The sequence below is a fragment of the Lepus europaeus genome, chromosome 3 (assembly GCF_033115175.1).
Source record: "Lepus europaeus isolate LE1 chromosome 3, mLepTim1.pri, whole genome shotgun sequence".
NCBI lineage: Eukaryota > Metazoa > Chordata > Mammalia > Lagomorpha > Leporidae > Lepus > Lepus europaeus.
The window spans coordinates 148,806,691-148,833,654 of NC_084829.1; the positions used below are offsets into that span (position 1 = coordinate 148,806,691).

Sequence of the window (26,964 nt, forward strand, 5' to 3'; positions counted from 1 at the left end):
GCTTATATGTAGCCACCATCTCTATGTACTCAATATTTCATATAGTGAGCAGGCTGTCTGATTTCTGTTCTTACAAGGACATTAGTTCTATTGGATCAGAGCTCCATTCTTAAAACTTCATTTAACTTTATGTCCCTCCTTAAAGGCCTCATATAAACTATGGCCACACTAGGAAGTTGGACTTCAACATATGAATTCTGGTAGAGAAAGAAACAGTCCACAACTGTTGAGGGTGTGGCAAAGGAAGTAGGGGGAAGTGGAGGGATAGGGAACCACATTTGCCTGGTGATAAAGACTTCACGCTTACCAGTGGTAAAGATTTGCAACCCAGTATAATGCCATGATGAAGTGGAGAGGCCACTAGGAGGAGGTTTTGCATTTAGCTTGGGCCTGAAGGCACTGAGGCTGAGCTTGGTATTGGATGTTTCCAGCAGGGTCCATACCCGCAGGTGGGCACAAGGTCCTAAACAAGTACCTGCACTCAGGAGGAACTGAAAGTTTGAGCTTTCATTCAATTTCCCAAGGTTTCCAGGTCCTGGAAGTTTTTTAATTTTCCTGCTGCCTATGCTTCATGAGGGTAGTCAGATTCAATTGAATCAACTTAGAAAAAAGTGAAGGAATAAATGTTTCATGTACCGGAAATTTGTGAAGCAATTCCTAGCTGTTGTGCAATGCAAATACCTACTACATTCCCGGGACTGCTGGTTGAAGGATAAAAAATGAACAATAAATAGCTCCTGTCTCAAGTAGCTCACAGGAAGTGGAGCCCATGGACACTTGAACAGATCATATTTGGTTTAGTAAGTCAAGAGGTAGACATAATAAAGTAGTGCATACTGAGGGATTTCCCTGTTGAGACCTCTCTGAAAAAGCAGGAAAATGTTCCACCCAAATTTGGGTTCAGATGTCAAGATCCATGGTGAGCACACATACCCCAAGAGAGGGGTGGACAGTCTTATTACTGACAATATTGAGATCTCTGGAGAGGTCAAGGAAGGGAGATGGGCTCTGGGTTTTTATTGGGTGAGGGTTTAGGGTTAGGTTTGAATCTTCTGCTGGATCCAAAACAAGGAGCACCAGGCTGATCTTTCTCATCAGCTTGTCCAGATGGGGCATGTGAGGGCAAGATTTAAAAACTGTTGGCAAACATCAAACATAGGGTCACTGTTCACTGTCTTCCCTACTCTAGTTCCAGAGGAGTGGGTAGTTAGGAAGCTTTCCTGGAGAAGGTTCTACCAGAGATTACATGAGTATTAAGAAAGGAGTATGATATTATTGTTGTGTGCACCTGCTTATGAAAATACAGTGAATGCAAAAAGAGCAAAAATACAGAAAAGCATAAAACAGAAATTAAAATCCACTCACAACTTCACCATCCTAAGGTAATCATTATTAATAGTTTTGTTCCTTCTTGTGTTAGCTTGAGAATTGGAAAATGTAAATTATCAAAAAAAATGGCATGAATTTTTTTCCGATACCTTTTAGTAACTGCAGCTCTTTTATAGTACACATTCCTTTTTTTCCAATGAGGGAAGTTTCTGTTTAGTTGTTATTTTTTAACTTTTTATATGGGAAAGTTGACATGTATGTTCAATTTTCTTTACCATATCTGGCAATGTTTTCAGCTTATTCTGTTTGAAACATAGGAGAACAGAAACTACTAGACTTTTAAAGAAGTCTGAAAACCTGTATTTCTTTGTTAGAGACATGTTATTTGTGCCATGTCTATTTTCATTTTGCTGTCAGGAAACTGCTGGAATTCAAAGTTGACCTTTTCTGCTCAATGCCTCTAGACAAGCTAAGAATCACCAAAGGACCAACAGTTCCACAAAGCAGACAACCTACGCTTGGAAATCCACATCCCCTTAGCACTTTCATGTTGCAGGTGCTTGAGGAACTTGTCAAGTTCAAAGGCAGAATCACAATCTTTCATGTTTAAAAATTTTCAAGGTTTGTCAATGATGCTTCTAAGGGTTGATAGAGTGGACTCCCTTTGTCCCTATCACTGTCACTTTTCAAGTCCCTTGTGGTCATATAGCTGAAGTTATTATTGCTGTCACTTGGGGCAAAGAGAACAAGGACTTCTCTGTCCTGTTTTGCCTGTTCCCTAGTCTTGTTTGGTCTATTGGTGAATACGTCCTGTGCTCTATTTGATGAATATTGACTCATACAATCAGTTCAATTATGCAATGAAAGGAGTAAAGTATCTCATAAGGCAATTGTGATCATGGGCTTGGGCTTTGCAAAGAAAAACTTCAAATGCGCAATGATTGTGAAGGACCTTGGTTCTCAGTGTGGTCTGCAGTAAACCCCCTTCTGGTTCATTACAAGAGGGCTGACTTTGGAGCCTGGAGGCAGATAATTGCATTTGTACTTGGTTGGCGACAGGGACAGTTGTGTGAAATGTACAAATGTACACAGGTTGATATATCTTTTAAATGGGGGAAATGCATTTTGGGACTCTTTGTGGAATCATCAGGTGGGTGTGTTCAGGTATTTATGCAGAATGCCAATCTTAACTATTTGCTATCTGGACCTTTGCAGAAAATGTTTGGGGATCCCTGCTCCAGTCACCCATATTCACAGAGACAATTGCTAATTTATGCCAGAATTTATTGAAAGTTGGTAACTGATATGGCACTATAAGCAACTGAATTAATTGAAAAGCAGATTATTGATGGTTACTGAGTGTATTAGTCATCTTTCCATTACTACAATGAAATACCTGAGGTGACTAACTTCAAAAAGATAAGACATTTATTTAGCTCACAGTTTTGGAAGTTCAAGTCCAAGACTGAGTGATTATATTAGTTTGGCCTCTTGAGGGTGGAGATGAAATGGCAGAGTGTGAGCAGAGGAGGAATCACATGACAAGGCATGAGAGAAAGCGGAGGGGGGGGGGGGCTGGCACCAACTGAGGCTTTAATTACAACCTCTTTCAAGAACTGCCTTCCAAGGGCATGCTCCTCGTGACCTAGAAGGGTCAGAAGGGGACCAAGAATTTATACTCGTGTTTCACTAGCATCTTCCAGAGTCTACCAATTTACAATGATATTAAGAAACATAGCTTTGTCTTTCCTTGATCTATAGAAAATATTTGGTATAGGGGAGGCGCTGTGGCTAAGTGAGTTAAAGCTCCGTCCTGCAGCACTGGTAGCCCATATGGGCACCGTTTAAGTCTTGGATGCTCCCTGCTAATGCACCTGGGAAAGCAGCGGAGGATGGTCCAAGTGCTTGGGCCCCTGCACCCATGTGGGAGACCTGGAGGAAGCTCCTGGCTCCTGACTTTGGATCAGCTCAGCTCTGGCCATTGAGGCTGTTTGGGGAGTGAATCAGCTGATGGAAGACCTCTCTCTCTTTCTGCCTCTACTTCTCATTGTAACTCTTTCAAATAAATAAAATAAATCTTTTTTTTTTAAAGAAAATATTTGGCATTTCCTTTTTTGTCTTAAAATGCTTTTAGGACACTTGATATACCTTTGTGAAGATATTCGGGACTATTATTTTTAAGAAAAATGTACTTTACAGACAGAAGTCATATTAACAAAATATTTTGCTTACATATTACTTCATACTGTGCAAAGATTTTTTTAACCATTTAGTATTGCCCTCGGCTCCTCATATCACATGTATCACATAAGAGTTCATTTTAAAGTATAGGAGCTCCATGTGTTTTAAAGGACAGCAGAAGCCTATATCTTCCACCACATACTAACATTGACAACATTTGCTTCAAAGAAACCTGCCCTTATCTAGCAACTCCATGAGGAACTAGCAGATTTGTGAGCATAAGTATTTGCAAGGTTACACAATTTATTGTTGTAGTCTTATTTATCACCTGATATCTTCCCCCTTGAATTTCCATTTTAATATGCACCCTAAGCTTTTTGTCAAAAAAATGTAAACCCTTTCTCCACTTATCTCATGGATCTTCTTGGAGAATGTTTTTTTTCCCCCCAAAGATCTTAAATTCCTACTTCTTCAAAAAAAGAGTCTACTTTATAGCTATTATATTTTATAAGTCTTTCATGGTGATTTTTGTAAGTTATTCCTATCTTCCTCTTACTAATCAGAAGCATAATCTTTCAGAATTTTCTAGAAAAAGAAAAAATGACCTTAAGTCACTTTCCATTATTTCCAGAAATGGAATTAAATGAATGCAATAAACCTTAAAGAAGAAATCTTTTCTTTTATATAGCTCTTTTCTTTCATTTCTTTTGTACCTGAAATTTATGTTTCTCTGTGCCCACAGTCAGTGACTTGTAAATTGTCTTTCCCCATCTATACCACCGATCTCAGACCTAAAAAAAGAGTTTTGAGTTCTGTGATTTTCTTTCCTACAGCATTTTCAGTGTGGTAGGTTGTAGTCAGGTGATTTTGATTAAAATGTAAGCTGGATTCTATCAAGTATAATCAACCTTTCCTTGTCTTGAACATCAGGACTGGTACTTCTTTCACTAACAGAGTACACTGGTGTTTATAACCCCAAGTTTCCACATCATCTTCTGAATCATGAAAAGATTACAAGCATTATTTTTGTTGGTCCTTTATTTATACTAATTCTTTATAAAGTTATAATCCTATATAATGAAGTTTTTATCAGCTTATTTTGTTATATACATAAATTCTGTGTTTTGTTCAATGCTAGACACCAGAAAATCTGTTAGACTTCTAAGTTGGTTTGTATGATTGTGTGATTGCATTTTACTGCGTGCTTTTTCTAAGAATCAACACTGGCTTAGAGTAAAGCCTCTCTCTTGCTCTGAGCCTCTGCCCCTGAGCATCTTGATACAACTGCAGGAAAACACACAACCCTGCTGAACACACAGTCTCATTCAAGTTTATGACTATAAACCTCAAGTATGACCTAGGGACCCCTGACATTTCTGCTCTGTTCCTCTAGCCCATTCCCTCTCACTTTTGATGACTATTTCTGCACCATCCCATAGCTCTGTCAGCTTTCTCATTCGACAAATGACCTTGTCTCTGATCATGATTAGAATAGAACTTCCACCCCCTCCCATCACCGAGTCTACAAACCCATCTCCTCTAGAGTCAAACTGACTCTAGCTTCCCAGCTGTTACAAATGGGATGGACCGTCTGGGCTTCACTCAATGCTGTGGATTCATTCCATCTCAGCTCTCTGAAGACTTACTTCCTGTACTACCTGCCTCCCCTTCTCTGATCACTCCCTCCTGCAGACCACGTGCATCCACCCTTCCCATCATGAAGAGAGCCTTCTTCTATCACACACCCCTCTAGCGCTTGGGCCATTCATTGACTCAATGCAGTGTGACTCCTTCACAGCGCCACTCCTCCCTCAGACTCTCTGCAGCCCACTTCAGCCAAGAGGGCTCCTGATAAAGACAGACACTGACTTCAGTGTCCATTCTCATCTCTCCAGACGACTCAGCAGCAGTGGGCACCGTTGCTGCTCACTAGAGCTCTTTTTGAAGCAGTTTATTAACAGATTCCAGATCCCTACCTCAGCAGCTGATTCTTTTCCTTCTCTTCCGTGGCTCCTGAGTCCCTTCCAAACTCCACATGTGACCAAAGTCTAACCCTGGCCTCTGTCAATCTGGCCTTATTTTGTCCTATGACTTTAAATATACCAGCTCTATGCTGAAATGGTCCAAGCTTGTACACCTGTACTCCCCTCCCCCAGACACAGCCTCACTTTGCCAACTCTCAGGAGGGTGAAACTGGAGGAAAACCCTTGCTTCCCCTCCACTCCCACTCCAAAGCTCATTCTTGTTCTGTCTTTTCTCTCTAAGGACATGGAAACCCATTCACTCAATTATATTTCATAACATGTTTTATTGCTTTCTTCATTTTATTCTTCTTCAGGTTTTAAATTGTTACCTAAAATGATATGCTTACTTAAATTCTACAGAAATAGAAACTCATCTCTCTTGGGCACTGTTGGATCTCTGTGCTTAGAGGAAGGCTTGCAACAATGATGGACAATAAATATTAAATGACTAAAGAATTCATTAATAACATAAGGTATTTCTGAAATTTCCGATTCTAATTCCACTGGTGGTCTGGCTGCTGGCCACATTCTTTGGTGTAGAATTCCCCTTTTAGTCTGCTTGGGCTGATGTAACAGAACACCATAGACTGGGCCACTTGGAGAGCAGACATTGATTTTTGAGTTCTGGAGCTGGGAAGCCAAAGATGAAAGAGCTGGTGGATTTGGTTCCTGGTGATGCTCCCACCCTCTGCTCTGCAAATTGCCATCTTCTTGCTGTGTCTTCACAGGTGGTGGTGGGGATGGAGGAGGGGTTGGAATGGGGAAGGGGAGAGAGAGAGAGAGAGAAAGAGAGAGAGAGAGAGATTTCTCTTTGATCTCTTCTTATAATGGTACTAATCCTATTGTAGGGGCTCCATGACTTTATCTAAACCTACTGACCTCCCTAAGATCCTTCCCCCAGACACATCATACAGTGGAGGCTAACACTTCAATGTGTGAGTTTTGAGGGGACATATTTAGCCCTAGCAATTCCTTTTGAAGTTCTAGTTCTAATTCTCCTCAATTCTGACCTCTACATGACATCTCTTAGCTCTGTCATTGGCATTATCAACCCCATAGAGATAGTGAGTTTTCTGTTTTCACTAAAATAGTCAATCTTTGACTATCTGCAGGATTGCAATCCTCCCATAGGACTATGCTGAGTTTTCACTGCCTGCATGTTTGTCCAACTTGTCATTACAAAAATTTGCAAATATACAAGACAGTAAGGGGAATTATAGCATAATGAACCCAATGTAATACATCCAGTGACAGCAATCAACTCATGGAAAATCTTGTTTCATGTATTATTACATGTAACCTCCCAAGATTACTTTGAAATCAATCTCAGGCTTTACACAATTTCACTTGTGGAAATTACACCTTTAAAGTATAAGGAATCTCTACATAAAAACTTCCAGGCCAGCTCTCTGCTGTGGCCAGGGAGTGCAGTGGAGGATGGCCCAAGTGCTTGGGCCCTGCACCCCATGGGAGACCAGGAGAAGCACTTGGCTCCTGCCTTCAGATCAGCGCGGTGTGCCGGCCGCAGTGTGCCGGCCGCGGCGGCCATTGGAGAGTGAACCAACAGCAAAAGGAAGACCTTTCTCTGTGTCTCTCTCTCTCTCACTGTCCACTCTGTCTGTCAAAAAAGAAAAAAAAAATGAAATGATAGCCACATACTCCAATAATGTTATCACAGCTAAGAATTAATCACTTCTTAAATATCAACAAAATGCATATCAGTATTCACTTTTTTCATTGTCATATAAGAATTTAACAATTTTTGAATCAGGTTCCAGAGAAATTCTGGAGGTAAAAGCTAGTTGATCTACCTCTTATGTTCCTTCGGAAGTCTGTTTGTGTCTCTCAATTCCTCCACTTCCCTCAGACCTTCCATTCCTGAAGAAACCAGGTCATTTTTTTTCTTCAATGTCCTCCTTGGCTTGTATTTTACTGACTACATTTCCCTCCTGTTCATCCATTGTATTTCCAATAAATTGGTAGTTAGGTATAGATCATGGATCAGATTCAGACTCAATATAATTTTTGGCAATACCATGTCATAGTGGCCTAGTTTCAATAGGAAATAAGGATAATATTTGAAATGTTTTTTTGTCAGCAATTAATGATATTATTTAAATCAGAAGTTATAAAAATGTTTTGTTTAATGCGTCTTTACATTCTTAAAAAGTACCGCTTTTTCAGGCATGGAAAGCCAAGACATAGTGGCAAAAATGGTTCTGCATGAAGGATCTCTGTGAGTGAGACCCTAGTGGAAAAAAGGGGCCAGCAAAGAAGGACATACTTTTCTCTGAAGGGAGGAGAGAACTTCCACTTTGCATATTGTCCTGTCTAAAAACCCATGGTGTTTGTGAACTCAAGAGGCTTTCATAGCCTTGGCAGCTCATGACAAGAGCCTCGGGTGATCACTGACATCATAAATAAGAGTGTCCGTTGTTAAATCAACAACAGGAGTCACTGTGCACTTCCTCCCCATGTTGGACCTCTGTCCTTAATGAGTTGTACTATGAGAATTATGGTAAAACTTCTCTTCAAACTGTGCTTTATACTTGTGTGTCTGTGTGGGTAAAAATAGTTGAAATCTCTACTTAGTATTGAGTTAGTCTTCTGTATATAAAGTCAATTAAAAATGAATCTTAATGGAAAATGGAATGAGAGAGGGAGTGGGAGGTGGGATGGGAGTGGAGGTGGAAGGGCGGGAATTGGGGGAAGAAACACTATATCCCAAAAAGCTGTACATATGAAAATTTGTATTTATTAAATAAAAACCTTCAAAACAAAAAGTACTTCTTATATGGATTTTATATATCCATATATATTATATTAGGAATTAAAAGTGAGAACAATCTAAAATATTTATTCATTTTAAAAATCAATAGCAAACCATTGAAAGTAAGCATAAAAACACTTTTATTGGAGATAACTATATATTCCAAAAGAAAACATTTACAAAAAGAGGGACAATGTTTGACATTTACAGATGCCTTTACAATCCAGTTTGGCAGAAAAAAACTCATTTGTCCTTTCTGCTTCTCTATTCACGTTGTTGCAATGTTTCTTTAGGTTGAAATAAACAAAGAAATTCAGTCTCACAAGGATGTATAATTGGAAGTAATTTTTATTTTAATACCATTTTCCAATAATTATAGATATTTTACCCAAAAACTTGACAAATGGTAGTTTTTGTTTTGCTTTGTTTTATTTTTGTGTTTTTAAATTTTATTTAAGGTATACAAATTTCATGTAATTCATATATACAGATTTAGGAGCATAGTGATACTTCTCACCCTACCCTCCCTCCCACCCACACTCCCATCCTTCTTCTTCCTCTCTCTGCTGTTACTACTCTTAATTTTTAATCTGTCTTTTTGGGACTGGCTTATTTCACTAAATATAACAGTTTCCAGTTGCAACCATTTTGTTGTAACAGACAGTATTTTATTTTTTAAACCACTGAATAGTATTCCATAGTGTATATATATGCCATAATTTCTTTATCCAGTCATCAGTTGAAGGACATTTGGATTGATTCCATATCTTAGCTATAGAGAATTGAGCTACAATGAACACGGGGCTACAGATAGCACTTTCATCTGCTTATCTCATTTTGTTTGGGCAAATTCCAGGAATGGAATGGTTGGGTCAAATGGTAGATTTATTTTTAGATTTCAGAGGAATCTCCATACTGTCTTTCACAATAAGTGTACCAGATTACATTCTGACAAACTGTGGATTATGGAACCTTATTTCCCACATCCTCACCAGCATTTGTTGTTTCTTGATTTCTATATGAAAGCCATTCTAACTGGAGTAAGATAAAACCTCATTTTGGTTTTGATTTTCCTTTCCCTGATGGCTAGTGATCCTGATCATTTTTACATGAGTCTGTTGGCCATATGGATTTCCTCTTTTAGAAAATGCCTGTTCAAGTCCTTTGCCCATTTCTTAACTGGATTGTTTGTTGTTGTTGAGTTTCTTGATCTCTTTATAGATTCTGGATATGAATCCTTTATCAGTTGCATAGTTCACAAATATTTTCTCCAATACTGTTGGTTGCCTCGTCACTTTGTTGAAAGTTTCTTTTATAGGACAGAAGCTTTTCAGTTTGATGTAATCCCATTTGTCAAGTTTGGCTTTGATTGCTTTTGCTTCTGGGGTCCTTTCCAAGAAGTCTTTGCCTATGCCTATGTCTTGCAGAGCTTCCACAAGTTCTCTAGTAATTTGATGGTATTTAGTCATCGATTTAGGACCTTCAGCCATTTTGAGTGGATCTTTGTGTAATGTATAAAGTAGGGGTCTTGTTTCATACCTCTGTATGCAGTGACTCAGTTTTCCCAGCACTATTCATTGAAGAGACTGTCTTTGCTCCAGGGATTGATTTTAGCTCCTTTGTCAAAGATAAGTTGTTTGTAGCTGCATAGATTCATTTCTGGAGTTTCTATTCTGTTCCATTGATCTTCTATTCTGTTCCATTGGACTGCATGTCTATTTTTGTGCCAATACCAGGCTGTTTTGATTATAACTACCCCGTAGTATGCCTTGACATCTGGTATTGTGACGCCTCCAGCTTTGTTATTTTTTAACATAGATTTTTTTATTAAAATATTTATTTATTATTTGAAAGGCAAAGTTACAGAGAGGCAGAGGAAAAGAGAGAGAGAGAGAGAGAAATCTTCCACTGCTGTTTCACTCCCCAAATGGCCTCAATGGCTGGAGCTGGGTCGATCTAAAGCCAGGAGCCAGGATCTTCTAGGTCTCCCATGTGGGTGCAGGGGTCCAAGGACTTGGGCCATCTTCTACTGATTTCCCAGGCCATAATAGAGAGCTGGATAAGAAGTGGGGTAGCTGGGACTTCAACTGGCACCCATATGGGATGTCAGCACTACACTTAGCAGCTTTACCTGCTATACCATAGCACCCACCCCCTCATCTTTGTTTTTGTTATATAAGAATTCTTTAGCTATTCAGGGTCTCTTGTGTTTCCATACGAGTTTTAGCATTGTTTTTTTTCTAGAACTGAAAAGAATGTCATTAATATTTTCATTGGGATCACATTGCATCTGTAATTGCTTTCAGTAGTATGGACATTTTGATGCTATTAATTCTTTCAATCCAGCATCATGAAAGATTTTCCCAGTTTTTTGTGTCTTCTTCTATTTGTTTCTTTTATGTTTCATAATTTTCATCATAGAGATCTTTGATTCCATTGGTTAAATTATTCCAAGGTATTTAATTTTTTGGTAGCTATCGTGAATGGGAATGATCTTAGAAGTTCTTTCTCAGTCATGGCATTGTCTGTGTACACAGAGGCTATTGATTTTTGTATGTTCATCTTATATACTGCCACTTTTTTTTTTGACAGGCAGAGTTAGACAGTGAGAGAGAGAGAGAGAGAGAGAGAGAGAGAGAAAGGTCTTCCTTCCATTTGTTCACCCCCCAAATGGCTGCTACAGCTGGCGCACTGCACCGATCTGAAGCCAGAAGTCAGGTGCTTCCTTTGGTCTCCCATGCAGGTGGCAGGGCCCAAGGACCTGGGCCATCCTCCACTGCACTCCCAGGCCATAGCAGAGAGCTGGACTGGAAGAGGAGCTACCGGGACAGAATCCGGCACCCCAACTGGGACTAGAACCCAGGGTACCAGCATTGCAGGCAGAGGATTAGCCTAGTGAGCCATGGCACTGGCCTATCCTACCACTTAATCAGAATCTTTTGAGTTCCAATAGTCTCTTAGTGGAGTCTTTTGGGTCTCCTATATATAGAATCATGTCATCTGCAAATAGGGATAATTTGACTTCCTTCTTTCCAAATTGTATCCCTTTGATTTCTTTTTTTGCTTAATGGCTCTGGCTGAAAATTCCAGGATTATATTGAACAGCAATAGTGAGACTTGGCATCCTTATCTCATTCCAGATCTTAGTGGGACTGCTTCCAATTTTTCCCCATTCAATAAAATGACAACTGTGGGTTTGCCAAAGATTTCCCTCATTGTGTTGAGGAATTTTCCTTCTATATCCAATTTGCTTAAAGTTTTCATCATGAAATGATACTATATTTTATCAAATATTTTCTCTATTGCAATAATCATATTGTTCTTCAGTTTCTTTCTTTCTTTCTTTTCTTTTTTTTTTTTTTTTGACAGGCAGAGTGGATAGTGAGAGAGAGAGAGCGACAGAAAGAAAAGTCTTCCTTTTTGCCGTTGGTTCACCCTCCAATGGCTGCTGCGGCCAGCGCATCTCGCTGATCTGATGGCAGGAGCCAGGTGCTTCTCCTGGTCTCCCATGCGGGTGCAGGGCCCAAGGACTTGGGCCATCCTCCACTGCCTTCCCGGGCCATAGCAGAGAGCTGGCCTGGAAGAGGGGCAACGGGGATAGAATCCGGCACCCTGACTGGGACTAGAACCCAGTGTGCTGGTGCCGCAAGGTGGAGGATTAGCCTGTTAAGCCATGGCGCCGGCCTGTTCTTCAGTTTCTTAATGTGATGTATTACATTTATTGATTTATGAATGTTGAACCATCCCTGCTTACCAGGGATAATTCCAACTTGGTTTGGGTGGATGATCTTTCTGATGTGTTGTTGGTTTTGATTAGCTAATACTTTGTTGAGGATTTCCACCTCTATGTTCATAGGGATATAGGCTATAGTTCTCCTTCTCTGTTGTTTCTTTTTTCTGGGTTAGAAATTAGTGTGATGTTGGCTTCACAGAAGGAGTTTAGGAGAATTGTGTCTCTTTAGATTGTTTTGAATAGCTTGAGAAGAGTTGGAATTAGTTCTTCTTTAAATGTCTAGTAGAATTCAGCAGTGAATCCATTTAGTCTTGGGCTTTTCTTTGTTGGGAGGTCTTTGTTACTGATTCAATCTCTGTCTTGGTTATTGTCCAAGCCAGTTGCTGGATGCACACACAAGAACTTCTGCAGCTGCTGCTTGTGCTCAAAATGGGCCCACCCTCTCTCAACAGATTGCTGGGTGCCATCGTGTGGGGGATGGGTAGACAGAAATGTGCCCCATTTTTTTCACTGGGTCAGTGGGTACCCTATCCCTCTAAGGGCTCCAGGCCAAACATATGCCAATCTCTCCCTCCAGCTACATCACCAGTGGCATGGGCTGCTGCAGTCTGATCTCACTCTACTCTCCAAAGCTGGTGCTTTCTCCAGCTCTCGACTGCTGGGTCATGTGTTGTGTTTGTGCTTGTGTTGCATAGCTGCACCTTCCACACTGAACCATAGCATTTCACTTTCTTTCCTAGAATTTCCACTGTAGTTTTCTAACTCTTCCCTGACAATATGCTTCTTCCACTTTGTTTTTCTTTTCTTTACTTATTCTTTTTTTTTCAATATTTACCCCTAGCCTAGAGCAGTATGCTTTCCCTATTCTGCCATCTTGGAATCTGATAAATGGTAGCTTTTAAAGGTTAGTTGCAGTATGATGTCTGAAACCATACCAATTAACTTTTTCATTCTATTACATGAAAATCCATTTTCTTTTAATGGATGTCTTACCCATGCATGGTTTTGAGATATTATTTTGAAAATACTGAGTCATTGATATAAGTGATCTTATAAGTGAAGTAACGTTTAATTAGTCAACAACAATGAGACATGCTCATTAATAATCATTGATTGATGTTGTAGGGAAGAATTTAAGCTCATGGCAGCAAATTCACTTTTCTGAAGTTCAAATTTTTATTTCAAAACTTGAGTATTACCACTGGCAACAAATACTATTAGGTGTTTACTTGGCATGTCAGATTAATTGCATTTATTTTCAAGACCATATCTGCCAAATATTCAAATCTTTATAACCATAATCTTTTCGTCAGTCATTTCTTAAAGTGGAAATGATGTTCCATGAGAAGTGGCAACTCGGACAGTCATACAAGTTGTTTATAAGGAGATGGCCATCCCAGGAAGCATATGTGCCTTATGGGTAGCTCCCATTTTATTACACAGAATACTTTTTTTAAAAAAAAGATTTATTTTTGAAAGACAGAGTTACTGAGAAGAGAGGCAGAGAGAGAGAGAGAGAGAGAAAGAGAAAGTCTTCTATCTGCTGGTTCACTCCCCAGATGGCTGTAACAGCCAGATGCCAGGAGCTTCCTCTGGGTCTTCCATGCAGAGGCAGGGGGCCCAAGGACTTGGGCCATCTTTCACTGCTTTCCCAGCCCATAGCAGAGAGCTGGATAGGAAGAAGAGCAGCCAGGACTTGAACTGGTGCCCATTTGTGATGCTGGCACTGCAGGCAGCAGCTTTACCTGCTGCACCACAGCACTGGCTCCAGAACACTTTTTAAAGTACTTAAAAGTCAAGATTTAATATAATTAATAGCTTTTACTGAATCACTAAGGAAACTCAAAATAAATGATGTTTTCTCCCTGCAGCATGTAGTGGTCAAGAATAAAAGAATTACTAGTAGCATGGTTGATGACAATTGCCTTGATTCACGCTGAGGCACCTAGCTGTTTTACCAATCACTGGGTGGGTTTTTTTTTTTTTTTGCATCAAAGTAAATGTTAATAAAAAGAAAAAGGCTGGTTATTTCTCAGCATTCCCATGAGAATAACATTGAACTGTGATCTCCTTAAGGAATCATAGGGACCATCATAAGCCCACACTTAGATATTTGCTGGCTTAGATCTATGACTTATAAGGAGTTGCATTAGTGATACTATAACTCACTTATCTGAAATACATTCATAAAGAAACTCCTCCTCATTAATGGTTTTTGTTTCCAGAGCTATAAATCATATAGGAAAACAAAACAGGCCTTCATTCATTCCCTTTATGTACCAGCTTTCAAAATAAGTAAGTGGTTTTTAACATTCTATAAAGGTTATTGTCAACCCAAATAATAATCTGAGTGAGAATCTCTAAATAATATATGTGTGTGTGTGTGTGTGTGTAAGAGAGAGAGAGAGAGAGAGAGTAGCAGAGCTCTGTAGTGGGAATATGTGTGCATTGTAAATAATGGACAAGTATTCTGTCCATCACCTTGTTTGAATTGTTGTAGTCTTAAAGAATTTTAAAGTTTGCTACAGAAATCTGTGTATAAGTGAGAGGTGTGGGAAACAAGGGGTATGTGTAGAATAAGGATCTCTTGGAGGCCTTGAGATAGTCTTTGGGACAGAACTTCTTTTAAAGATGTATTTATTTATTTATTTGAAAGGCTGCATTTATAGGGAGAGAGAGAGAAATCTTCCATCCACTGGTCCATTCCCCAAATGGCTGGAAAGGCCAGAGCTGGGCCGATCTGAAGCCAGGAGCCAGGAGCTTCCTCCAGGTCACCCACATGTGTCATCTTCTGTTGCTTTCCCAGGTACATCAGTAGGGAGCTGGATGAGAACTGGAGCAGCCGGGCCTCAAACAGGTGCCCATATGGGATGCCAACAAGCAGCCTCATTGGTTAAGCCAAGACAGTGAAACAGAATTTACCTCCACAGGCAGGCATGAACATTCTCCCTTCATTAATTCCCAGCTCCAATTTTGTCTGGGTCTGATAAGAATAATTTTATCTTTTTTTATTATTATTATTTTTTATTTTTGACAGGCAGAGTGGACAGTGAGAGAGAGAGAGACAGAAAGAAAGGTCTTCCTTTACCATTGGTTCACCCTCCAATGGCCACTGTGGCCAGCACATTGCAGCCGGCGCACCGCGCTAATCCGAAGCCAGGAGCTTCTCCTGGTCTCCCATGTGGATGCAGGGCCTAAGCACTTGGGCCACCCTCCACTGCCTTCCCGGGCCACAGCAGACAGCTAGCCTGGAAGAGGGGCAACCGGGACAGAATCCGGTGCCCTGACCGGGACTAGAACCTGGGGTGCCGGCGCCGCAAGTGGAGGATTAGCTTATTGAGCCGCGGCGCCGGCCACAATTTTATCTTAGGATCAGCAACTTTCACCTAACCAATTATTTCATTAAACTACCACATGAACTTATGGGTTTAAATATATGTGATGGGTGTCAACCCACTTCAATGATCATCTTTATTGGGAATGGTCAAATACCCCATATTTGTCTGCTGTGAGCTCATTCAGATTGGTTGCTGAGTCTTTTTGGCATGAGCCTAACTAGCTTTGATAGAGTCCTTGCTTTCTGTTATGAAACAATTTCCAGGCTTATCTTGTTCATTTCCTGCTGGTGTCCACGAATGGGATTCCAAAACTAGAATCAGGCATTTCTTTAGAGAGTCTAGTGATTTTTAGTGGTAAATAGCTGTAAAGAACACAATTCGGAGTGCAACGTTGTTTCTAAATATTCTCATACATAGAGGCATAATACATACTTTTAAAGATAAAAATACATCATGAGTTCATACTGGTATTTTGAATATTTTGGATTACAGAGTTTTCATTTAAACTCATTGAGCTTAAAACTATCTCCTTTTAGTTGTGCCAAAAATCTTGGATCTCAACACCAACAAATACTCATTTTATTTATACCATGTTATACACATAAACATCTTAGTAAATAATCCCAATCTCAGTAAATAATTCTGACCTCACCACCACCAACAATATCATTACTGAAAAGAGTTTGCAATTTTTTGCTGTTCTTTTCTCCACAGGGGTGTATGATAAGAGTGTTACTTTAAAAAGTTTCTTGGAGCAGCTCCTCTCTAGTTGGTTATGCTACTAAAGACGAGCAGGATCAGTGGTCTTGTTTTCCTTCTGATTCTGGGAGGTTGTTTTTTAAAATGTAATTTTGTTTTAGGATTATATAAGATGTTTTCAGGATCAAATCACAAACAAAAATATGTTTTAAAAAGTTTATATCCCATCTTCATCTCTTCCCCACAATTCCACTCTTTACTTGCTAGGGGATTAGTTCTTTAATTGTAAGACTACTTCTGTTGCTTTATTTTAACATTAGTAAATACATTAGATAGATACTGCCACCTACTCTTTAAGCAGCATGCTATATGCTCTTTTCTCCATCTTGCTTTTTCCATGTCAAATAGTGATAAATCCTGGAAATCACTTCATTCTGGTGTACAGATATAGCATTCAATTATTTAAGAGTTGCCAAATACCTCATTGAGACTTATTCCCTTACTGACGGGTGTTTGGATCAGTTCCCATATTTGGTTATTATACAGAGTGCTGTGATGAATAGTCCTATGCGCACACTTTTATTTTTCCTAGAGTATCTTTCTAGGGGAGAGTTCTGGAAGCTCTGTTGCCAATACAAGGGACAAATGCATGTGAAATATGTTGCACATTGCCACATTTCCCTCCAGAGGCGTTGTGTTGGCTACTGGGTTATTGTCCTCTCATTTCTACACTTACTCTTTCAGCCTCCCTTTTTTTTTTTTTTTTTTTAAAGGCAGAGTTAGACAGTGAGAGAGAGAGAGAGAAAGAGAGAGAGAGAGAGAAAGGTCTTCCTTCTGTTGGTTCATCCCCTTAATGGCTGCTATGGCTGGCGCTGCGCCAATCTGAAGCTAGGAGCCAGGTGCTTCCTCCTGGTCTCCCATGTGGGTGCAGGGCCCAAGCACTTGAGCCATTTTCTACTGCTTTTGCCAGGCCATTAGCAGGGAGCTGGGTTGGAAGTAGAGTGGCTGGCACATGAACTGGCTCCTGTATGGGATGCTGGCAGTGTCATAGGCAGTAGCTTTACCCACTATGCCACAATGCCAGTCCCAGGCTAGTGCTTTGCACACCGTTTTCTGCTTTACTGGTTGTCACCCAGTTCCAGGTTCTTCACACAAACTTCTTTGAGGTACAGACATCATCCAGCAGCAGGCCCTGTTCGGGGGTCTGACCCCAGCCCTGGCTCCGTGGGCTTCGTTCTCCTAAGCAAGCAGGCAGCTGGGTTCCAGCTCAGCACGGCCTCTCCTCCAGATTTCCATTTCCCAGTAATCCCAACCTCTTTCCTTTCTCCTCCCCAGCCCTGAAGGGTGATTTCTGTTTCCGGAAATGAGTACATCTGGGAAACAGTGTTTGTGTTGTCTCTCCTGCACTAAGTCATGTGAACTTCATTTCTCTGAGTCTGCGGGGTTGTACTATTTTTCCTGTTTTTTTTACTCTCAATCAGAATGCTGGCTTTTCTTCAGTCTTGCCAACAGATATGATTACTGAATGTTTGGGTTTGCTAGTCTAATATTAAGAAATGATCTCTTAGTTTTAATGTATATTTTTCTGTGAGAGAAATAGAAAATCATTTCAAATAATGATCCAGATGTATTTTTTTCCCAAGAACTTTCTGGCCCATTTTTCCATAGGGCTGTTCACTTTTTCTTCTGTTTTTACATGCTTTCTCTGGAAGAACGACACAAATCTTTGATTGCATTACAATTTCTAAATATTTTCCTGCAACTTCAAGGTGTCATTTTTTTTAACTTTGCTAACATAGATATTTTTCCAAGCAAATGTCAATCATATATTTGGAATCAGTGAATCAAGTTTTTACTCTCACTGCTTTAGAAAGTTGAATACGAAATAGGAAAGTCATCCCCACCCTCAGGCCTCCGAGGCATATATCCATATCTTACTTTAATTACCCATTTGGTTCATGTTAATATTCAAATTTCTGACACATTGGAATTTATCCAGGTGAACAATACAACAGATATATTCCATTTATATTTTTTAATAGGCAGGTCCCTGAAGACCTTGTCCATGACCCCAGAGCATCCTCAGAGGTCATAGCACACTGCTAAGAGCAAGGCCCCATTTCAAGCTGTGGGGGTCTGGGATCACTCAGGGAATACACTTGGACACCATCAAGAAAGAGTATGAAATTGGCTTTGGTGAAACTGTTATGCAAAAGTTTTTAAGATATATTCAAAACATCTGTTCCTACATTCGTCAATCACACTTCTAAGAACTGGGCTTTACTGATCTAAGATCTGCTGTTCCACACAGGTCTTATGTTTGCATATTGATAAATAGGGTCTTAAATTCCATACATATAAAAAAAAGGTGACCACAAAGGTCAGAGATAGTTTCAAAATGGCAGTGCCTCTCTCAAAACCTGGAAAAAGAGCAAGAGCTCTAATTCTATGCAAGTTCTTAGAGGTTTTCTAAGTTCAGGCTTCAAGAGTTGTAAAGTATATATTCCAACAGCAAACCTAAACCAAATATGAAGTGAGAACAAATTGCCCCTAAAAAGCCTGCAAAGCATTCAAGAGAAAGACTACTGACACTTGACTGAGGAGCAGCCAGCAAGAGCTACAAAGCTTATCTGAAGCATTCTGCTTTGTCTTAGCCACCCGGCCCATCTTGAACAACCTTTTGTTCTCTATGCATTCTTTACTCCCAGAAATGGCGTTACTGACATTAATCAGTAACCGTCTTTTCCGAAACAATTATCCCTTTGTCTCTGAAGGTACTTGTAGGCAATCGTATTCTAAAGTCATCTCCAATCAGTGAGAAATGTGCCCACGCCTTTTCAAGTCAAGCCAAACACACTCACTGCCTAATACATGAATTCTGATGAAAATGTGACCACTTCCTGAACTCTTGCTAAGACCCACTGAAAATGGGGCCATCGCTGTGGTGTAGCCAGTAGTGCTGGCATCCCATATGGGTGCCAATTCAAGTCCTGGCTGCTCTACATCTGATCCAGCTCCCTGCTAATGTGCCTGGGAAAATAATAGAAGATGACCCAAGTGCTTGGGCCCTGTACCCACATGGGAGATCTTGAGGAAGCTCCTCGCTTGGGGCTTCTACCTGGCACAGCACTGGCCGTTGTGGCTATTTGGGGAGTGAACCAGCGGATGGAAGATCTCTCTCTCTCTGCCTCTGCCTCTCCCTCTCCCTCTCTATAAGTCTGCCTTTCAAATAAATAAATAAATAAATCTGTAAAAAATGAATAAAAAACACAAGACTCACTGAAAGTTACTGGGATTGTATCTCCTGGGCTGAGGTCACTCATATTCTGCTCTGAATAAACCTTATAAACCTTAAAATAGCCTTTTTACATATTTCATTTATTTCCACCCACAGAAGAAATACGGCTCTTTAAACAAACACGTAAAATGACTTTGCCCAACGTGAGAAGACTCTCAGTCCTCAGGTGCTGAGAGGATCTCTGGAAGCAGATGCCTTCACTCTGCTGTTGGACAGGAGCAACTATTGTTCTTCCAGTCTGGACAACTGCTCACAAGCTGGGTGATTTAATTTTTGCTCTACATGCATCTTCTGTACTCATCTGAAATAGCACTGCCAATATCATTTCGCTTGTCTGAGGTTAAGTAACCCGATTTGTACGTTAACTAAGTTAACTTTATTGATTCAGAGTGACAAAAAAGAAAAAAGTACTCAAGCAAAGTCTTTCACCTCCAGAAATACTCAGGAGAGGATTAATACTCTCCTCTTCTTCTTGACTGTCTTTAAAATGATAGAATTTTGGGGGATGCCTGAGATGCGAGGACAAGACTTCTTCCAGTGAATCTCATCTTATTTCCTGTCACTAATGCGGTCTCTTCCTTAGCTCTTGCTGTTAATGACCTCAAGCCCCTGACTCCTTGAGCATGCATTCCCCCTGCTCTGTTCCTTCTTTAAAGAAAAGAAAGGCCTGTTCTACTTTCAATAATCTAATGGCCTCCTGCTGGTACTCCCCACTGCTCCATGTCTCTCCTTCTCTCCTGTATGTGTTGTCACACACAGGTGTAATGTATACAGCTCAGGCACACTAACAGACACCCCCACCCAGCCTGCCCCCAGTTAAGTTGCCAACCCCATGCATCACTCGCAGGCGCTGGAGAACAGACTGCCTGTTACATCACTCAAGCCCATTATTCTCATTCCTCCCCGTGGCATACGTTCCTTCGAGATGCTTTTTAGCTCACAGTTTAAGCAGAGGCAAGGAATATTTTGCACTTAAAGATTAATATTATATATTCTTGACTTTTACAAAGCTAGACACTCTGGGGACTGACGTTTAATAGATGTTAATGGAATTTAATTTTTATACACATTGAGTGTGAACATTTATCTTCTAGATGAAATGGGTGGATCTTATGTTGCACCAAAAAAAAACTTCAGAATCAATTGGTTTTCACTCTATATCCTTATATTCAGTTGCTTCCCGAAGTGGAACAGCTATTTTTTGGTATTTGGAATTTAAAACCTGACTAAGATTATCATCAATAAACTACACTGAAAGTATCAACAGGCATTTTGCCATAGTTATTGGCATTGCAAAAAAAAAAAAAAAAACAGTTCTAAAATGGCACCTAAAAAGTTGCTTTCTTCACAACCAATTTTCCTAAAGCATGGAGTCCGTTTCTGAAAAAAAGTTTGGTATCAAATATATTAAATAATAATCAGCATTTAAAATGTCTTGAAAATTTTATGTATTGAAAAAACTCTAAGCAAGCTATATCAATCAAATGTAAACTTACAAAATTATAAATACTTGACAACGTATACAAGTAGAATAGTTTTTGGTGTTCCAGGCTATGACACGGAGCAGAACCATGACTTGTTGTTGAGGTGTTAAATTTTTAATTTTCAAGTTTTGGCTAATGTTATGATTCACGGTATTCAGATAATATTAAAGACAGCAAATAAAGTCGCCTCTGTAATCTTTACAATGGCCAAAAAATACCAACCAGTGTATTCTCTACATAGTTAAGATGCTGAAATCTCTCCAGTTGCAATTAAAGAAGAAAAACTCTATTCTTTTTGCTTCAGTGCCTGGCACTGGAATGCCTACTTAATAAACATTCGATGAGTAAATGAACGATGTTGACAGTAGCCAGGTGCTTACAGCAAAAAATGAGGTGATACAATACAGAGCCAAGAGCAACGTGCCTGAAAGCCATCTGGGTTCCTGCCCCTGTTCCATCATGAACTCATTGTGTGGCCTCAGGCAAGGAACTTGACCTCACTGGGACTCTGCCTTCTCACCTGAACATGCATGCAGGAGATGCTCTCTGGGGCCCTTCTTGCTCTAAAAGGCAACAGTTCTCAGACTTCCAAGTGGTCAGCCACTGTTTTTGCCAGTTTTACTCTGGACTTCAGCCATGTGTCTCCAGGCAGCAAAGACCGAATTTAGGCTGTAGAATTTTTACGTTGACATTACATTACACCCAGTAGACTCTTGAACAAAATCTGAGAAGTGGCTCAATATGGCAAGGCAAGCGGTGGAAAGCCTGGAGGGTTCCACACTGCCAGAGCTTAGCAGTGTGCAAAAGAAGCAGAAGGGGGATGGGCGGGGTGGGGATGGGGGTGGCTGGGAGTCACTGGGGCTCACACTTGAGAGTCTCCAGATGGCAGCTTTCCTCTAGAGCTCAAGCAGAAGGTTTTATTGGTGACTGATTAACAGATGATTAATTTATGAAAGGCTTCCTTACCAGAGAGAGCTCCAGGATGCTGCATGTCCTCATTGCAAAGTGCTTGGCTCAGAAATAAATGGGAATCACTACGGTCCATCCCAAGGTCCGCGCAGGCTTGTTCTTGTCTCTAGCCTCACTTGGTAGGACCTTGGGGAAGTCGTTCATCTTCCCCCAAACGGAAACACAAACGCTGCCTACATGGAAGATTAACCTCTGGGAGCTCCCTGTAGGGAAAAGGCCTGATTCAGAAGGCTCAGAAGCACTGAGTGACACTGTTGGACTTTTCACACAACTCTGGACCAAAAACATACACAAGACAAAACCCTGTTACCTTTTCCAGTCTTAAAAAAATGTCTTGCCTGTCACAACCAGCCCCCCGCAGAACCTAGAGACTGTGGGTCAGGTTGGTAGCTGGAGAGCTGAGTTGGATTTATTATACCCCAGAGTTCTGATCCTTGCTGCACATGAACACAGTCATTTTGGTCAAATTAGTGCTTCAGAGCCTCAATTTCTGTCCTGCAACATTGGCTACTACGGTTACTTAACCCAGAAGGTACAGATACATGCATAGACTGACACAATACACAATACACACACATGTCTGACACAATCGCCCAGTAAATGCTTGCCGATCACGTCTTAAAAATCAAAAGTGGTCGTGCGGACAGCGTTAGGATACACAGGTGAGTGTGAAATAAACATCTCTAAAACAGGTGGAGCGGGAAGCTAGCAGAAAGCCTTAAGCCATTTCCTTTTGCTGAATAAAACGAGTTGGGGGACTTGCATCACGCCTCGCGGACGCGAGGGGGCACTGTGAGTCTGCGCTGGCGAGCCAGAGCGGGCGACCTCGCGGGCGGGGAGCGTCGCGTTTGCATCCCGCACCCGCGCGCCTGGGCGCAAGGCCACATCGCAGCCGCTGGGGGCTAACACCGGCCCGGGACGGGGCCGCCTGAGTGCCCCACGGCTGGAGTCTCACGCAGCCCTGCAGCTCCTCGTGTTCACCCCAATAGATGGTCCTTTCTGGCAGCTGTTTCCAATTTGAGATTCTTGAGTCGCGGGGCTTGGGAAACCAGAACCCTCCCACCACTGTGTTGAGTGCACCTGCGTGGGACGCTTTCTGGGGTCAAAGGGCCTGAGCTGTCGTCTGATTCTTTAAGGTGTTCATGTCCTAAGAGGGGATTCAAGCTCTTCTGATTTGGGGGAAGAGGGATTCCTCCCCCACAGGCCGCACGCAGGGCAAGTCGGCCAGCGAGGTGTCCAGTCCCAAGGTCAGGGAGAGGAGCCGGCGCCCCATGTCCTCCAGAGGCGGGGAGCAGGTCTGATCCTGAAATAGCTCAGGTGCGAAGTTAGTCGCCCTTCTGTGAAAAGGGCGGGCACAGTGTACCTGCCCCTACGTCCCTCGCGAGAAGGGGTCAGAGCCAGGGGGAAGGGGGGGACGCACTCGGTCTGTCCCACGCGCCACTCGGGCTGCTCAGGTACCGGCACTCTGGGGAAGCTGGGTTGCTTCTCTTACTCCCCAGAGAGAAAGTGCCCTGGGCGGGGATGTCCGAGCGCCCCCCTGCCCCGCGAGCTGCAGGGCGATGGGTGGATTTCCACAGGATCCCGGGCCAGGAGCCATCCCGGTCTCCAGGGGGTAAACACCACGCAGAGTCCCTAGGCGCACAGCCACCCAGGGCGCCCAGGCAGAATACAGGGCGGGGAGAAAGCACAGGCTGGACAAGGGTGGAGACCCTGCAGAAAGCAGGTGGGGGAGCGGGAGCGACGCGCCGGCTGAGCACCAAGTACAACCCATCCCAAACTTTCACAGACCCGGGGACCAGGACAGGACAGGACAGGCGAGCCAGGCAGCAGCGGCTTCTGCCGCGCCCCATGAGCCCGGCTGCAGCGAGGAGGGGCGGGCACCGTGCCGGCTGGACGCGGGCGGTCTCCGAAAAGCGCCCACCCACCCACCCGCCCGGGCCACAGCGCCGCCGCTCCGGGCACAGGGCCGGCGACCACGGAAAACGCCAGACCGCCGCCCGCGCGGGGTCCGAGGAAGGGGGAACTCCACGGGGATCCGGACGGGGAAAGGGACCCTGGACCCCGCAGCCTCGCCCAGCCAGGCGCCGGCGGCAGGGACGTGCCCTTGGGTGGCCCTCGGGCACGCAGGCCGGAGTCAGGAGGGCTGGGGGAGAAGTGAGCGTGGCGCCTTCCACGGCCCGCGAAGTCGGATTACAGCGCCATCCAAGGCAGCCATAGGAGGCCGGCAGTTTACAAGCCACACTCCCCACGCGGGGAACAGCCGTGGCTGGCGCTCGCGAGGACGCGGCGCTCCGGGGCGGCTGCGGCTGTGCGCCGAGGACCCGCCTTCCTTCCCCAGCCAGGGGCGCGCGTGCCGACGCCCGCGGCGCCGGCCGGGGAGCAGGATGCTGCGGGCAGCCCCGGGGCCGGCCCGGCGCGGGAAAGTCCGCTGACCAGGCGCGGGGCGAGGGGTGTGCCCGGCCCCGCCCGCCTCCGCCCCCGCCCGCGCCCCTCCCCGCGGCGGCGGCGGCGCATCCAGGGGCGGCGCGGAGCGGAGCCGAGCGGCGCGGCTCGCCCCAGCCGCCTGTGCCTGCGAGCTCCGCGGCTGCTTGGGGAATTCACTCGGACGCTTTTACGCTTCTGCCGTCCTCGGGCTGCTGCTCAGGGCTCTCGGTCTCCGGCCCGAGCCTTTGCATTCACAGGAAAACTTGACTGCGATTTCTCTCTTCCCCTTCGAGGGCAGGATTAAAAGTTGCGAGAACTGGTGCCGCCCGCGCCGCTCGGGCGCCCGGACCCAGCACCATGTGCACCAACATAGTTTACGAGTGGCTTAGAGCGCTGCAGCTCCCGCAGTACGCGGAGTCCTTCGTGGACAACGGCTACGATGACCTGGAGGTGTGCAAGCAAATCGGGGACCCGGACCTGGACGCCATCGGGGTCCTGGCGCCCGCGCACCGCCGCCGCATCTTGGAGGCCGTGCGCCGGCTGCGGGAGCAGGACGCGGCCGCCGCCGGCCTCTACTTCACGCTCGAGCCTCAGCCTCAGCCCGCGTCCTCGGTGGACGCGGTCCCTCCGGGCCGCCGAGGGGAGAGCTGTGGCGGCCCAGCGCTGGGCACCCGAGGGGACCCCCGCACCCAGACGACCGCCCCCCGCGCCAGGGAGCTGGTGAGCTACCCCAAGCTGAAGCTGAAGATCATGATTAGGGATAAGCTGGTCCGCGATGGCATCCACCTGAGCAAGCCCCCGTACTCCCGCAAGGTAAGGAGGCGCCGCCAGGGCGCACGGCGGGAGGGGCGCGGCGCAGCCGCTTCTGCCGAGGCTTGCAGCTCTTCCCAGGGGACCGCCAGGAGGCTTTGGTGTCTGGGACGCTCTTCTTTTCTTTCTGCATTGGCTCCTTCTTTCCTTCGCGGTGTGTTGGTAACACGAGATCCCGCACCCAGTCCAGCACGGGCTCCGTCAGGAGCTGGGCTTGGGGCCCCAGGGGGCATCCCCAGTGCCCCTCTGTAGGTGTGTTTGGGTCTGAACGGTGCCAGACAAATGGTTAAACTTCACAGTATTTTTGACCGCTTTACTTTTTTGAGCCTTGAGACACTCCCTAGGGAATTGGGGAACACTCTTTAAAGAGTGGAAATCAACCTGTTGTTATCAGTTTCCCCTCCTCACCCACAAATCCTCTCACTGCTGTAGGTCTCTGAGGTGTACCTCTAACACGAGGGCAGGCGGGGGTGGGGGGCGTTCAGGAAACACGTGCCGAGGTACCTGACAAAAATTCCTTAAGTTTACTGGAGGTCATAAGGTGCTAAACATGTTGGCGATGCCAGGGCCGCAGGCGTGTCCTGGAAGGCTACGCGTCCCCAGCGTGGCTTCTTAGTGATCTAGATGCGGTGCACTGGGCACCGGGACTTCTAGGAAGCCTAAGTGTACCTGCGTTTGGGAGAGGGGTTGAGCGACAAGGAAGGAAGGGACCACTGCTGACCCTGCAGAGTCGGGAAGGAAGCTGGACCTCCTCACAGCTGCCCTATGCTGAAATGTGGAGTGGGCTTCGAATACTTAGCGGCAGCAAGTGCTCTTGCACACAGGCGCCCTGCTCTAGCGCGCCCACTGTTCCCCTTAGGTGACCTTTGCGGTGGAAGCCCAGGGTCCTGACTTGACAGAGAAGTAGACACACAGATAATGCTGAGAATAAACACACAGCTATACTGGGGTTGCTTGGAGTTACCCCCGGGGGAAATCCGCACCTCAGCTTGCAAATGAACACTTAGAGGAACCCCAGGAGAAAATGCTGGCAAACACTCACTGGCAGGGAAGCCAGCCCCAGGCCCTGCCCCAGGGAAATGTGGGAGGTCTCCATGTTGTGTGGGCATCTGGGCCCTGCAGTTGCTTTGTCCTGTTACGTGGAGCTTACAATGCTTGGATTTAAGGAAGTTCTAGCGAAAGTTTTTGTTTCTTTTTTTTAGTAGGTAACAGTAGATGGGTATATAGGGTGTGATGTTATCCACCTGTGGTCTTGCAGGTAAGGTAGGCAAATCAGATCACCTGCTAGAGAGTGCAAATTGACTGTATAAAGTGGCAATAAAGCAGGCAGCTCAGGGGTACAGCTGGCCTGATACACATATTCTGGTTACTGGCTCTGTGTGCACTAACAGGGATGTGGAGATCACCGTTTGCTCTGGCAGTCAGCATGAGAGGGAGGCGCAGTGAGGATTCGGGGACTCTTGGCAGTTGTTGAAAGAAAGGCTGGGTTTCAGGCAGAGCCAATCAGGTGTCTGCTGTTCGCAGCCCAGGAAATAAAGCAGGTGGAGGCTGAGAGAACTGAGTACTGGAGCAGGGGTGAGGCCCAGTTCAAGTCCTGACCAGGAAGAGAACAGAGAGTGCCACCAGGGCTTGTGTAGCCTTCAGGAAAAGTGCTGTGTAATGGGGCCAAAAGGGCAGGGAGACGCGGGGGGCCGAAGGCGAGAGTGTGGGCAGGAAGCAACCCATTGGGGTTCTGGTTCTCGCAGGGGTCAGACTTGAGTATCAGGCTTAGAAGCAGAAAAGGATGGTATGGACATGCGATGTGCGAGTGTAGGCTTTGAGCTGTGGACTCCCGCCTAGATCAGGGATGAGTGGTGGGGTGGTGCATTTGTGTCAGTAGTTTACAGAAGGAAGTTTCAACTTGCA

At 44.1% G+C, this 26,964-nt stretch overlaps 1 protein-coding gene across 1 annotated transcript in view; it reads left to right on the plus strand.

Annotated features, from left to right (window-relative positions):
• Positions 1-24,382: 24,382 nt before the first annotated feature.
• SAMD5 (sterile alpha motif domain containing 5) overlaps positions 24,383-26,964 on the plus strand; it is a 60,399-nt gene continuing 57,817 nt past the window's right edge. The window contains exon 1 of the mRNA XM_062187759.1: positions 24,383-25,062. Within this exon, the coding sequence (XP_062043743.1) occupies positions 24,607-25,062 (456 nt within the window). The 5' untranslated portion in view covers positions 24,383-24,606. The remainder of the gene's footprint in view (positions 25,063-26,964) is intronic.